At 43.5% G+C, this 15,063-nt stretch overlaps 6 protein-coding genes across 6 annotated transcripts; 3 read left to right on the top strand and 3 right to left on the bottom strand.

Annotated features, from left to right (window-relative positions):
- Positions 1 to 995: 995 nt before the first annotated feature.
- LALA0_S14e00100g (LALA0S14e00100g1_1) lies at positions 996 to 2,102 on the top strand (the record flags this gene model as incomplete). Its single annotated transcript, XM_022771277.1, has 1 exon — positions 996 to 2,102. One exon carries the CDS (start codon positions 996 to 998, stop codon positions 2,100 to 2,102), a length of 1,107 nt encoding a protein of 368 aa, XP_022631024.1.
- Positions 2,103 to 2,372: 270 nt separating this feature from the next.
- Positions 2,373 to 3,349, top strand: SAW1 (LALA0S14e00122g1_1; the record flags this gene model as incomplete). The annotated part of the gene is made up of 3 exons (XM_022771288.1): positions 2,373 to 2,383; positions 2,455 to 2,543; positions 2,622 to 3,349. 3 exons carry the CDS (start codon positions 2,373 to 2,375, stop codon positions 3,347 to 3,349), a joined length of 828 nt encoding a protein of 275 aa, XP_022631025.1.
- Positions 3,350 to 3,581: 232 nt separating this feature from the next.
- Positions 3,582 to 4,955, top strand: PRO2 (LALA0S14e00144g1_1; the record flags this gene model as incomplete). Its single annotated transcript, XM_022771299.1, has 1 exon — positions 3,582 to 4,955. The coding sequence occupies one exon, from the start codon at positions 3,582 to 3,584 to the stop codon at positions 4,953 to 4,955; it is 1,374 nt and encodes a 457-aa protein (XP_022631026.1).
- An 85-nt stretch (positions 4,956 to 5,040) lies between these two features.
- On the bottom strand, positions 5,041 to 8,988 carry DRS2 (LALA0S14e00166g1_1; the record flags this gene model as incomplete). The annotated part of the gene is made up of 1 exon (XM_022771310.1): positions 5,041 to 8,988. One exon carries the CDS (start codon positions 8,986 to 8,988, stop codon positions 5,041 to 5,043), a length of 3,948 nt encoding a protein of 1,315 aa, XP_022631027.1.
- Positions 8,989 to 9,395: 407 nt separating this feature from the next.
- Positions 9,396 to 10,319, bottom strand: MAK16 (LALA0S14e00188g1_1; the record flags this gene model as incomplete). Its single annotated transcript, XM_022771321.1, has 1 exon — positions 9,396 to 10,319. One exon carries the CDS (start codon positions 10,317 to 10,319, stop codon positions 9,396 to 9,398), a length of 924 nt encoding a protein of 307 aa, XP_022631028.1.
- A 362-nt stretch (positions 10,320 to 10,681) lies between these two features.
- On the bottom strand, positions 10,682 to 14,842 carry LTE1 (LALA0S14e00210g1_1; the record flags this gene model as incomplete). The annotated part of the gene is made up of 1 exon (XM_022771332.1): positions 10,682 to 14,842. The coding sequence occupies one exon, from the start codon at positions 14,840 to 14,842 to the stop codon at positions 10,682 to 10,684; it is 4,161 nt and encodes a 1,386-aa protein (XP_022631029.1).
- Positions 14,843 to 15,063: the final 221 nt, after the last annotated feature.

The raw sequence follows: 15,063 nt of genomic DNA on the forward strand, positions 1-15,063 counted from the left end.
GCCAGAAAAAAAAGAAAAAAAAGGAGCCACAAGTCGTTTAACATTATAAACCCAAAGTCGTTTACAAGTACTCTACTATTCGTGAAGTGCACAGCGCGCACCCCACTAGAGCATGGCAGAATCGCTCGCGATGATGCTAACTCATATGAACATAACTATCGATCACACTTCAGCAGCTATTCAAGTTGATTCATTTCGGACACTGCTATAAGCTGCCGTCACGTGACATAATATCGCGACAGAGGGGGACAAGATGATGTACGACAATCCTGCGGCTAAAGCCATTGAACTACCCCAATCGCAGGCTTTTAATACACTTTGAGAACTTCACTAAGCGAACCTCTTTCTCTTAAAATTGGCGCCTGCCTCATCTTTACCCTTTTTCAGGTTTCCGTTTTTGCTCATCGTTTAAATATAAGCTATCTAGTCATCAGGACCACTCTGTAGTCCCTCAAATCATCACAAATACCACGAATCGCAAAGATCAAATACCTCTGCTTCCCCTCTAAAAGCGATTTTAATTTCGTCTTTCAAAGTCTCAACTTCAGAATCCATGAATTCCTGTCACTGATTCCTACGAGCTTGAAGATCTAAACACTATAGGCCGCTAAACCTTTTTCATCTCTTCAGCAGCACCATATTTACTTTCACTACTTTGTCTGTCAAAGTATTCTACAGACGCTTGCTTCGTCGTTTCAACACCATTTCTCATCTAGCTACATCATATACCTATTTCCAACCACAACTTCGAAGTCATCAAATTTCCAAGTTTGAAGTAACGCTGCAACTCAGCCTGTGTCAATTTTATCTAGCACAACAGTTGACGCCCGTCAGCACTTCGGAAGACCGCTGGACTGTCACCTTTTGATCGGAATCATCTCATCAAGCTATACATTGTTTTAGTTGACTCACTATATTACATTCAAACCCTTTGAATAGAGACTCATTTGATCAAAACTCATCGAACAAACCGCTTCCTAAGCTTCAATAAAGCTATGTCAATCCACGCTCCAAGTTCCTCTTACTGCCATGAGCTTCGGCATGCCAGACACTCGTCTTTCAACGGCGGAATACCGCTTCACGCTTTTCATCGAGGTCGAGATGCTGAAAGACAGGCCACAGCCAAAGATGACTACACAGCCGCATATATGGGCAAATTTAGTGACTGCTTGTTCCACAGTCCTGAAAACTCATCCATTTCGAGACCTTTATCTTCCAAAAGCGATCTGTCCTTACATTCTGACGTAAACTCGGTTTTCGGATCCTCATCATCGCTGCCGGCTTTCACTAAGACTGGATCATTTCTTCGACGGAACTCACAGTCTGCAGTTGCCAAATGTGTCCAAAACAGGCTTGAAAAGGATAATGGGAAACGACTGGTTTATCAGTTCTTGAATGTGGAAGATGGCAGCGCAGAAAAGCCAGACGCACAAATATCACACACATCTCGACCTTCTATGTCATCATCGGCGTCCCAGGACGAATCGCTGTCGCAGTTGATCCTGTATGATTTGAAGGATGCGAATGGATTGCGCGAAGGCGCTTTTCGGGAAGATTTCAATTGTTCTGGTTCGCCCAGCTCGACCTGCACACCGAGCATAACTCTAGCCGGTGAACTCACAAAACTAGATAAAGGCGTTAGAAGTACGCTGGCAGAACTGATAGCCAAAGATCATGCTATGAACGAGGCTTCGGCAGATCTGGATTCGTTACAGATGGAAATACAGAGGATTCAACAAGAAATACTGGAAATTCAAACCCAAGTGACTGGCCACGACGTTAAGATACAATCTGCTTTCAGGATACAAGACGAAGACTCCTTCATTTCTAAATTCACTGCGAGTATCTCCTCTTACAGCAATCAGCTGGCTACATTTGAGAGATACATTGGCAAATGCAAGACGGAATTAATGGAACACAAGGCTGCCGTGCACAAGTTCGAGACAACCATCAAACTGAATGAGATGCTGAGAGATTCTCAAGATAGTATGTGTGTCGTGGATCGACTGCGAGAATACAAAGGCATCATCACAGACCTTTTGGCTTTGATTTTGATTATAACAGTGGCAGTGATGTTCAAAAAATTCTTGACCCATAAATGACTAAACGGAAAACCGCGAGAAAACTGCGCGTTATCGGAATCACTCATAAGGCACTAATTACCTCGAAACCAGCACCGCTATCGGTCTATAATGACTGTGTCAGTGTTAGTTCTGAGAAGCTGTGAAGCATGTGTCACCATAAACGAATTCCAACTTAAATGGACTATTGGCCTCTGGAGAACCTTAGTTGACAGAACTTGATATCATGAATGGCATAGATGATGTGTACCTCTAGCGCTCACACTTACTGAATTTACACCGTCGATCGAAATGGCGCCGTGGTATGTGCCTTTCTGCGCTTTTTTCTAGATTAAAAAATGCTGTCTTTTTGACTAACAAGCTTCCTGCATAGTCTTTTTATGGCCCAAGTGGGTCCTGGCACAGTTCTTCCAATCAGAATCTTCATCAACCGCAAACAGTTTGCGAAAAACATTCAGGATTGTATGTGTAAACAACTCTTTCCCCAGTTAGTTTCAATGAATTTTGGTTACTAACAGTTTTGACCCCATCACATTACAGCGCAGACTTCGTTTGAAACCCCCATTTTGTCGAATAACTCAATAATAAGGTTGAAATCACCGCTGGTGAGACTATACTTGTCGAACACGGACGCTAGAAACTTGTGCAGCGAGATAAAAGACGAACTGCTGTTGATTCTGTACGAATTGGCAGCTCCGGAGATTCACGACAGCGTGATCGGGAAGTTGAAAATCGACAACCTTGTGGAGTTTAAAGACATCATAGACAAGTTCCCGTCGTTCAAGTCTGCTTTCCAATCAGACGCAGGTCGCTGTGGTATTCTCACACTCGAAAGAACATCCCGGTACCAATACAAAATGCGCTACGACAAAAACTGGACGATTGACATCTTTGTCACCGACATACGAAAACTCACACGCATCCGGGAGACGCTTTTGGCCCGTCTTTCACCGGGAATTGCGTTTCAGAGTTTTGGTGATCCCCGTTCTATGAAAATTCTCAAACGAACAAGACATGAAGTTCCTTCATCCAACCGGACTTCCACAACGGCACAAGCAGAACCCAATTTTCTTCAAGAAAGTGATGAAGAAGTCAGAATACCAGACGACACACCCGAAGTGTTGCTCAAGCCATCAAACTCACCGGAAATCGTTCAAGAAGAGAAGAAACCACAATTCATCTATAGGCACTCGCCAATGCTGAATCTCGGCAATTGCATTGATATTCATGTTTTGAGGAGGCCCAAGCGGATTCATAAGAATAGATGAGCGTGTTAAGGTGCCTTGGATGACAACTTTTACCCTTTTATCTACCCGTACATCTACCCGCTCCTCGACTTGGTCCTCTAGTCGGTCGAGATTTTTCATCGAAATTACTACCACCAACTATCAAGTCGATTATCAATGGGTCAAAAGCCAACATTTACCTTCAATTCCTCTGGAGTAGGCCAACTGGATCTGTTCTTCCTCAACTAATTCAACTAATCCGCTCATTCAAGTCATGAGCAGCAGTGCTGAAAGTATAGCCAAGAACGCCCGCCTCAGTGGTAATATTTTAAAGACAATTTCGAACGAAAACCGTTCTTCCCTCTTGCACAAGATTCATGACGGGTTGAAAGCGAATACAGCTTCTATCAAACAAGCGAACCAGGTGGACTTGCAGAATGCGCTGGAGAATAAGCTTGCAGATTCTCTTTACAAAAGATTAGACCTTTTCAAAGGCGATAAATTCGAGACCATGTTGGTTGGCATTAAAGATGTGGCAGCCCTCGATGATCCAGTGGGGAAAGTCAAGTTGGCACGAGAGCTCGACGAAGGTTTAAACCTGTATCAGGTCACCGCTCCAGTGGGTGCGCTTCTTGTAATTTTTGAATCAAGACCTGAAGTCATTGCCAATATCACTTCTCTGGCCATTAAGTCCGGTAACGCTGCCATTTTGAAAGGAGGCAAAGAATCCGTCAATACTTTTAGAGAAATTTCACGCATTATCAATGCGGTCATCTCAGAAAATGAGGGTACCTCCGGTATTCCTTCCGGTGTCATTCAGTTGATTGAAACTCGCCAAGACGTGTCAGATCTTTTGCAACAGGATCTATACATCGACCTAGTTGTTCCTCGTGGCTCTAATGCGCTTGTAAGACAAATCAAAGCCAGTACCAAAATTCCAGTTTTAGGCCATGCCGATGGTATATGCTCGATTTTCCTGGACAAGAACGCTGATCTGGAAAAGGCGAAACGTATCACCATAGATGCAAAGACCTCTTATCCAGCTGGATGTAACGCAATGGAAACGTTGTTGATAGATCCAGAGATGCCCCAATGGTGGCTGGTACTCCAAAATTTGACGAAGGTTGGAAATGTGAAGCTGCATGTTACAGCTGATGTGAAATCAGCTTACTTGTCTAAGCTTCAAGAGTCCGGAAATTTGACTGAGCAATTGCAAAACTCGGTTGTGGATGCCGATGAGTCTATCGATTTCGACAAGGAATTTCTGTCACTTGACTGTGCTGTAAAATTTGTTGACTCGACAGAACAAGCTGTTGTACACATCAATCTACACTCTTCTAAACACACCGATGCAATCATCACCGAAGACCAAGAAAACGCTGAATACTTCATGAAGGGCGTTGATTCTTCGGGCGTTTACTGGAATGCATCAACTAGATTCGCTGATGGTTTCAGATACGGTTTCGGTACTGAGGTCGGTATCTCGACAAGCAAAATTCACGCTCGTGGACCTGTTGGGTTGGATGGCCTTGTGAGCTACCAGTACCAGTTAAGAGGCAATGGTCAAATCGCAAGCGATTACATCGGGTCTGGTGGCAGCAGAGCATTCGTTCACAAGAATCTTGATGTATCGAAAGTACAAATATGAAGTTGAGTCAGAGACAATGTCACAATGATATATATTACAAAATTACGAATAAAACGATTTGTCCTCCTTCTTCTCGTTAACAATTTTAATCATGGAATGGATTCGCAGAAGCATCTTGCAACTCTCCATGGATACCTCTCTTTAACGTTGTGTCATACATTCTTATGACCTTATCCTGGCCACCAAATTCGCTTTGAGAAAATGCAAACCCTCGCTGCTTTTTCATTCTCTGAACTTGCCTAACCCTCCGTATAGCTTTCTGGAAGTGCTCGATGCGGGGTCTGTAGTCTCCAATGTTGTATTTCTGCATTTCTTGGACGACGTGATAACTTTCTGGGGTATATGTTCGTTTGTAGTATTTCCAGACAAAGTCTCTGAGTAGTGCAAAAAACGGCAGAACAATACACATCAGCCAGAAGGTTCCCGATCCATAGACGTGTGGCACGATGCCATAGTATTCCCGCGATACGTTTGCATGCGGAAATATGCTGGCGTAGATGGGGAAGAAAACCAGCCAAAAAGCTAAGGAACCTGGAATTGCAAACGCTGTGAACTTCGTCCACTGGTTAGTGACAAGCGCGGCTTTACCAATAACGATGATGATGCTGCATGTATAAATGGCGACGCCCCATGTCCAATGATCTGCGGTTTCTCCATGAGAGTTCAAAACGTTGCCAGGTCCATAAATCAAGTACGATCCCAAAAAGGTCACAGCTGAGTGGTAGAAACCATTGGCGACCCATCCCCAGAATATTGTCACTGAGAAAAATTGACCTTTTTGTCCCAGTTTGTATAGTTGTGGATAACGATCCAAGAGACGGCTACTGACAAATTGATCGAAAACTCCCATCACGAAAGGCGGCAATACTGTAAAAAACACATTGTAGAAGGTCATTGTCCAGGATTCCATGATTGACTGGCCTGAGTAGGCGTTAGCAAAAACATACCAGAATTGGGTCATGTAAAGTGCGATATTTTTGTAAAATGAATAAAGGATGGCTTGTGATATTCGTTGATAAGACCAAGATCCGTGCACTAGCAAGAGCTTTTTCACGAACTTGAACTGTCCAATTGCGAAGTCGGCAGAACGGGCGGCCTGCATACCTTCCATACCACTTATACCAACTCCAATGTGAGCAGCTTGGATCATACTGACATCATTCGCACCGTCACCGATGGCTAGCAAAAGTGAATTGGTTCTGCGCTTCACCATTTTTACCACGAGTGCCTTTTGAAGTGGAGAGACCCGGCAGCAGATAACCGCTTTACAAATCTTACCCACAGCGAGCAAGTACTCTTCAAGGTCGCTTTCTAAAGCAAAGCCCAGAGACTTACCGTCAATGACCAACGCCAGACTGTTAATTTCTTGTTGAGAGATCTGATGATCGCCTATGGCCTTCAATTTCTCCAAGAGGTTCCTTCTGGTGGCCTCCTTCGTATCCTCATTGACTATCAAAAGATTCATATCTTCACTCAGCAATCGACAGCTCATACCAATATTAATGGCCGTCTCTTGTCTATCCCCAGTTAAAACCCAGATCTTGATGCCTGCATCTTGCAACGTGTGTATAGTCTCAGGAACACCATCTTGCAGCTTGTCTTCAATCGCAGTAGCCCCTATGAGGAACAAATCTTTTTCAATCAACTCTGCTGTTTCATCCATTTTAGCAGCTCTATCATCAAGTGTGGTGGAAGCCTCATTATACAATGTCTTCCAATTCGCATATTCGGACTCAGATACAGTTCGCATCGCAAGGCACAGTGTTCGCAAACCTTGTGCCGCATAATCTTCTAGGTGACGGACCGTAGCTTCTACGTATGGGTTGTCATTTGCCCTTAGTCGTTCCAAGATAACTGTGTCTGCTCCTTTGCAAAACAATTTGATCTGGCCGTCAGGCATTCTGAATATACCACTCATACGTTTTCTGGTAGAATTGAACTCGCAGATGTCTAAAAGTTCATACACTTGCTCTGTTCCCGTACTTTCGATCACAATGGTAACACTGTTTGGCTTACGAATAATGAACTTATACCCAAGCATGGCGGCTCCCTCCACTAAAGCACCCTCATCAGGCGAAGCGGCCTGATACTTAATAGAACCGTCATCTTGAAATTCAGGTATAACCGTGTGACAAGTTGCAAGTAAGGTCAAAAAGCTGTTTATGACGTGGGATTCAGGATCATCGACCTCTCCAAGTGTCGTGGTCATATCTTCAAATTTTCTAAAACCAACCTCAATGCCGTCCTCTAATCTTGCACCACTCTCCTCTGGTATAGTTTCAATGTAGCACTTCCCGGCAATGGAACAAGACTTGAACTCCATGACGTTTCTAGTAAGTGTACCAGTTTTGTCACTGAAGATGTACTCAATTTGACCGAGCTCTTCGACCAATGAGGAAGTACGCACAACGGTAGGTGTATCCGTTTTTTCATCATAAAGGTCAAGATCGGAACTGATCATGTATGCTTGGTAGTATTTGATCATTTCAACAGTCACGAACAAGGAAATTGGAACCAGGTTTGAGAATAAGATCCAGTAAGTGAGGATGTCTTTGAAAAACAGTCCCACTTTGTTCGTACCCTCTAAGTATAGATAAGTCAAATGTTTAGCATCGCTGGTGACTTTGATAACATTACCTATCGAAGAAATCAAGGCCAAAACAATCAATACACCGAATAATGCAAGGATTTGCATATTTATCACTCGTTCCACAGCAGTTCTTTTGATCGGGGTGGCCGTGGCATTGCGCATGAGTTTGGTTTCATGGCCAGTGAAAACCACCAAGCCGTAAACCCAAGCCGTGTTTCTTAATGTGGCTCCTCTTAGAATCAATTGTTCTGGAGTTAAAGGAATGTCTTTCCCTTTTAAATTCAGAGTTCCTTCGTAAGTGTACAAGCTTGAGTTGGGCTGCTCGGAGACAACTTTACCAGTTATGGTAGCAAGCTGAGCAGCCTCAATGTTTTTCGATGTTTCAACCCGGGCCTGCTTTATTTTGAGGTTAGTTTCCCCGTCTAGGTTTGCGGTTTCAATATAGCAAAGGCCCTCGGGTTCCGAAGAGGATATCAGTATAATGTCTGCGGGTATAGCTTCTTCAGACTTAATCTTTATAATATCACCAACGGAAATGTTTACCCACTTGCTCGTAGTAAAGTCGTGTAGTTGTTCTGAGTATACCAGTGCTCCCGAGTCATTCAATTCTCTGTCTGAAGCGGCACGCTTCAAATCTTCAACACTTTCCTTGACTGCTGACACAATCAGGACAATTAATAATGTACCAATAGTAGTGTAACGATTGGTGGGTGTCACATTAGGGACTTGTTGTATTGCCGACGTGAATAGGAAGAAAAGGTTTGCATATTTGGAAAACTCCTGAAACAAAAACTTGGGTAGAAATGTCGCTAGGTTGTACTTTGTAGTGGATATGTGATTGTCGTTGAAACCGTGTGCAATATTCGCTTCGCGGTTGTTGAGATATATGATTCGCGGGGCACCAGCCTCGGCACCTTCTTCAGGTCGCCTAAGAATGTACCGATTAAAAAGAATCTTGATGTTGAACCTATTTCTCGACCGCGCATATCTGTCTTCTTGACCCAAGTCGTCATAGTTGTGCATTTCAAAACCCTGATATTCGTTGGACCCATTTTTACCGAAACTGAGACCACTTTTCAGTCTGCGGAACGCTCTTCCAAAACGAGAACTATTTTTTGCGGACAATTTCACGCTTCGTTGGTTTCGAAGCGATTGACTGTACGTTTCATCAACGAATGGATTTTCTACTACATCGTTTTCGATATTATCTCCATGCCTCAGTTCGGTGGATTCACGATTTAGATTCACGGTTTCTTGTGGCACAGCACCGTGTCGCAGATTGTTCAACAAGTCGAAATCCGAATCTACAATTTGAGATTCGAACGGATTGGTGTTATTACCGTTGGTACCACCATGACCATCAAAAGTGGGCGTAAATTCGTCATTCAAAAAATCAATGTCAAATAAGGTGTCTTCATTAGACCTTCGCCCGGTCTTATTCATAGCTAATGAATGAATTGGAGCGTTGGAAATGGAGCCCTGGGCTTGAAAGAAAAGGCGTTGAAAGATGGTAATTCAATTCTTGTACATATATATATGCCCGGAATATTCAATTTCTTAAGATCATTAGAGATCACGTGAAGCCACATGATCTTACATAATCAGAATTTTAAAATATTACATAAGCAAAATACACGTGAATGTCACATGCTTTAAAGATTATTATGTAAGCTAATCTGTCCTTTCAGACGTAGAGCTGAAGAACGCTACTAGTAGTGTGTATGATTTTGAATTAGATAGAATAAGCGGTACCAGGAGCACCAGTAGTATACATAACAGTGACTGAGTCTACCCAGTCAGTTTTTAATGAATGGTCGTGAGCGATAGGAAAAAATGAAAAAAAAAAAATGCTAGCGGGCCAGCTCTTGCTGTGCTGGTTGTGGGGTCTCTTCCTCGTACTCGATCTCGACTCTGGGACGTTTCTTTCTGGCAGCCGCAGCAGCAAGTTTTCTGCGTTTCTGGTTCTTAGTATCCTCGTCGTCGTCGTCGTTTTCGTCGCCACTGCTGCTACTTTCGTCATCCGAGCTATCGTCGTCCTGCGAAGCGTTTGGATCATCCAGCCACCTTTCAAGATCCTCCACTTCGACTAGATCTTCGTCGTCTCCTTCGTCTTCTACATATTCGATCTCGGCATCGCTCTCTTCCTCTTCTTCATCCTCGTATTCGTCTTCCAATTCGTCCTGATCGTCCTCCACGTGACCCAGCACTCTTTTCCAGATCTTTTCATCCACATTCAACGGTTTGTCGCCATATGCACCGCTCTTGAGTCTCTCCAAAAGCTCCTTTTCAATCGCCTTTTCAATCTTGGCCGCTCCAAGCGCCTTGCGCTCACGGTTTTCTTCTCTTCTCTTGACTTTGGGCGCGATCCCCACATAGTGTCTTTCTTCTTCTCTCAGCTCCATGCGCCTTTCAGTCACCGCCACTTGTGTCAGACGGGTCAGTCTCTGCTTACATTTGTGTATTAGAAACTTGTTCCAGTACAAAAGCTGATCATCCACTTGCTTCAGCGCCTTTGCATAGTTTTTGGAAAGCCTTATTCTCTCCCACATCTTGGCCGGTGTGTGAGCCCTTTCTGCCGTTTTCATATACAAGTACAGTCTTCCGTCCACATTCTTCACCGTTGCATATCTAGCATTGGCTAGAGGGCATGATTGTCGCGAACACAGCCCAGTGACATTGTATTCATTTCTGCAAAAGTTCTGACCTTTGTCGGTTTTCAGCTTGTAAGCGCAGAAGTGTTGGTTTATAACTTGCCAAATAATCTCGTCCGACATTCCTACGGCTCGTTCAAACTTTCAACCACGCTTTTTCGATGAGATCAATCAAGCTTTGAACACACTTGTCTTTAGGCGACTGATGCATTTAAAGCTCATCGCATCTCATCGCTTGCTGAAATTTATCAAAAATTTTTTCAACTTAGCCGGCGACGCTAAATTGACAGAGTGATGTGATGACATAAGCTGACGTAAGCTGCGTTGAGAATGCGTAGTGATGACAGATTCGACAATTGTGATAATTCTTTCAGCTTCAACCATTGTCCAACACAATTGAGTACACCAGTCTGTTCTTCAGCAGAATAGTATGGCGAAGGTTGACCTCAGCTTCAGGGTTGAGTTTAAGAAGCTTTCTTGTCCTTTTAGACTTGGAATTCAGTCGTTTCCACACGTGGAGACGCTGAAGTATCTCGCAATTGCGTGATTTCAGCCGGGGAAAGACAACTGATGTAAACACACTTGCTTAAAAGCTCATCGTTTGTTTGAATTTTGTAGAATTTGGACCATTGAGCCCTTTGAATGAAATTCTTGACTATTTGGACGTTGGTCTGAAACTTGCTGTAATTGAGAACTTCATTGACGGCGATCCAGTTCTTCTTTTCTGAGTTGAGTGTTAGGTCAGACAGATATACCACAATGAATGGTATGCAGCCTTTCAGAGGATCAATATTGTTGAGCAGCCCACGAATATTCTGATAATTCTTTTCCAGGGACGGGATGTTTTTCAGAGATTCCCATATGAGCACGTCGCCGGGTTCAATCAGCCTCCAGGCATCTCTGAAACTTTGCACCACGAGCGAGCTCAGACCGAGTATTACTTGCATCAATGTATTGTAGTTCTGAAAGCTTCTGCAATGGTCTGCTACATGTATGAAGCGTTGAATGGTGTTTCTTCTCAGCTTATTATCTGTTGTCAGCACAACCTCTGAAATGACCCAATCAACCGTTAGATTGAATCGTGCAATTGCCAGATCAACACCAGACAAATTGACATTTTGTAACAAAAGCTGCAGCCAGCTTGTAACGGATGGAAAGGTTCGACTGACTTTGAGATCCAAAAGCTCTTTCCAATCTATCTCGCTTAAGATTTCCCGTTCTATCAGCGTCAATTGTTCCGCAATTGACTTTGAGTCATACATCAATATGAAGGGCACATGTTGATCTGCGTTACTGATATCCAACCTACTGTCCTGTAAGGTATAACTGTTAAGAAGTTCTTGGATCTGGCTTTCAGTCACCTTATGACTGCTTTTGCCTTTTTGGATTTTAGCATGAGGTGTCATCGGAATTTCACTCTTTACCTGACGTCTCCTTTCGATTAGAAATGAGTTTCTGTTACCAAGGCCAAGCACAGAAAGTCGCTTTAATCTCATTTCCTGCATGTCGGCCTCTTCATCTTCTTTATTTTTATGAGCTAAGGAAAACGTTCCTTCTAGCTTCATGAGTGCAACGTTGACGGGATCACCATGCAGTGATTCATCAGTTAAATTGGCCAGGTTGTTTAGTCTGCTGTCCTCAGCCTTGTAAGGAGAAACAATGGGTGTGACAGTACGCCGGTGGTGCTCATGCTGATGTTTTTCTTTGTAGATATCATCTAACTCCTGTTCTTCATTTGGTCCGTTCTCTTCTTCTTTTCCTTCAATTATCGAAAGTCCATCATCGTTCATAGACAGTGTGTCGTTGCCCATAGGACTTATGAACTTGATTTTCAAATCGTCCACATTTTTTTCGGGTGATGCGTCGTCAATGCTACCATTGTCGGGAGAGAAAAGATACTTGTTGCCCGGCTTATCGTTACTATCAGCTAGGCCCATAGATTCCTTCACAGCCGCGTTTAAGGAGTAATCAATAAAAGAGGCACTTGTACCAGAGGCTTGTTCGGCCCTGCTGCTGCTAGAAAGCTTACTGAAAGTGTCCACCGTATGGAAAGTGGAGAATGAGTCCTCACTCACAATTGAGCGTATGCTGGGTACAGAGGATAAGTGAACATATTTGTGATTTGCCTCAGAATCTTTAACATTATTCACACCATCTCTTTTATTTGGACTCGCGTCTCTTGATGCATATAGTTGTTCTGTTGGCACGGAGGAAGTGAGTGATACCTGTGAAACTTTTGATAACTTTCTGTTTTCCCCATTGAGGTTTATCATCGAAGTTCTCTCCTCCAAATGCCGTATTTCTTCCTGATTGTTCAAGAGCTTATTGTCGAGCCTCTTAAAAACATCGTCCTTCACAACACTACTGATTTGTGCTACTGGTTTCAGTTGGCTAGTTCTTGGATTTCGGCTTCCCAAAAGACTTATACGCCCGCTGTTGCTGCTCACCGACCTATGAGCGACAGATGAAGCAGGCGTGAAATGCCCTGCGTTTTCGCGTAGGCTAATGTTGTCATTTGAGGTGATGAAACTGGAGTAGTCGTCATCGACTTTGCTCATTGGAGCAGCTTGTTGTAAGGCGTTTGATACAAAAATCTCTCCAACTTCATGCAATGAGTGATTAGTATCACCATTCTCCAAATCTTCTTCAAAGTTGAATTCCCTGAGATTTTGAAGGCCATCTTTCCTCTTTATAACAGGAGAATGCATGTTTGTGATATGGCTATTAACAGACCCCGCGTCATATATATCATCACGGCGAGAACCAGAGTCCATATTTTCAACTTCAACAATGCTGGAAGATAGTCGCAAAAGATGATGTGAAGGACTCTTGTTGAGCTTTTCTTCCGGAGTTTCCTTCATGCTTTTCGTGATAGGACTCACTAGATTAGGTGCCGAGTGACTCCAAACACCCGTCGAAGACCTTGAAACCGTAGAAGGAACTTCTTGACGCTCGCTCATCCTTTTCATCGCGATGTTGTCTTGTCCATGGAATACTAGTTTGCGTGGTCCATCGTTCGCAAGAATAACGGATTTTGTATTCGTACGAAGAGTTGCCGCTCTGGCAACAGTTCTATTCTTTTTGTAAAAGCCGTCGACGCTGTTAACTCGGCGTCTCTCAAATGCAGCGTAAGAAGGTGAGGTGATTTGTTGACTTTGCAACGTTTTCGACAGTGAAATGACTGAAGATGCTATGAAACTCACCGTCTTGTAAAGATTTAAATTATCCATAGCACTTACCCCATCTGCAATGGCTGCTGGTGACCCGAGGTGTGCATCATTTTGTAGGTCCAAATGTCTTCCTTGGCGTGAGATTTTGGTTAAGAGCTCATTTTCCTTGGCAATGAAAAACTCTACTTCATCTATAGTCCTTGCACTCAAAATGTCAAATCTCGAAGATGAGCTGGTAAGAAGTCTTTGCATCTCATCGCCACCTTTGTTTTCCAGTGAGGTAATCGAAAACACTAATTTGATGAAGTTTTCTATCTCGAAACTGGTCGATTGTTGTCTCGTCGGCACAGGAAGAGGTCCCGTATTATGATTTCGTTTCCATTTTGACAAAAGACCCATCATTCCTGTATTTTCCTTTCGAGGGCGTTCGGTGTTATCTCCGGCGCCCTTCGAAGGTAGATATGAAGATCTGAGTATAAATTCAATGTTTTTAGCAGGAGTAGGAGGTATCAACTTGTCAACGGATGGTGTTGGAGGAACGTGCAGGTCTTTTATTACTTCAGTCACACTTCCGGTTTTCGGTATCACAAACCCACTACTTTTATGGTCCGGAGAATTGCCGCCTTCGGGTGGTAGTACGGCCATGGATGAGTTATCTCGCGGGAATAAAAACATGCTAGCTGTTCGCTGTTTGAACTTGACATTAGTCTTGGCGTTCGGTTCATCGACAGTTTCTGGCAGCTGGAAATTATCTTTGGAAGTGTAAAGGGAAAGCACACTTCTATTGCGAAACTCCGGGTTTTGAGAACTTTGAAGAGCGTACAAACTTAGTCGTTTACCGTCTTCACCAGAAGATGCTGATTTAAGCGTAACGTCTCTAATTGGGAAATGCAGCCATCCTTCTGGATCGGATGGCGTAATGTCTGGTGAAACGTCTTCCCACATGAGCTTTAAACACATGACCCACGATTTTTTGATCGTGATGACGATTCCCTGGATGAGTTTTGGAGTTGGCTTGGACTTCCCCCATTGTAGGGTGTTGATAGTCGACACAAAGTTACCTCTTAGCACTGCATTTGTCAGAAAGTCTTGAGCGAAATAATTCAAAATCCAGTGTCTGAACACCACAAACGTGCGGACTGAAGCGACCTGACCAATTTTCTCGCGGCTGCTATCTCCACACACAATTTCATCAAACGTCCATTGTAATCGGTGTTTTAGCAATTCCAAGAGCTCGATGGGTTTAATGAACTTCCGATACGAGAGAAAAAAATCGGATAAAAACATGTAGTCAATTGCGTCCACAGGCGATGTTAGTTTTACAATCAACGCATACAGGTCTGTTTTTATGATCAGTCCACCGTTATCTCGCTGTGCATAGCTCAATTTCGATTCATTGGGTGTAGGATAGTATTCATCCCTGTTAAAGACGTTCTGTGCACTGGCCTCGTCTTGAATGGATTCACCAGCACTCATCTATAAGACTCGGCAATGCTCTAAACAAGCTTGGAGCGGTCTGTGTTTATGTTCCGGCGTGGTAGTGCAACCGTTCGTAGTTTTTCGAACAATTTGATCTTTAACTGTTAATTCAATGTTTACTATAACCGCCGAGCATTTGACACGGCATCACCAAAATGCGTCAGTAAAGTTCGGGAGTGATAAAAAGATAAGGCGGGCGAAGCAATGGCGTTTGTCAG

Source organism: Lachancea lanzarotensis, scaffold LALA0S14 (genome assembly GCF_000938715.1).
Source record: "Lachancea lanzarotensis genome assembly LALA0, scaffold LALA0S14, whole genome shotgun sequence".
NCBI classification, from domain to species: Eukaryota; Fungi; Ascomycota; class Saccharomycetes; order Saccharomycetales; family Saccharomycetaceae; genus Lachancea; species Lachancea lanzarotensis.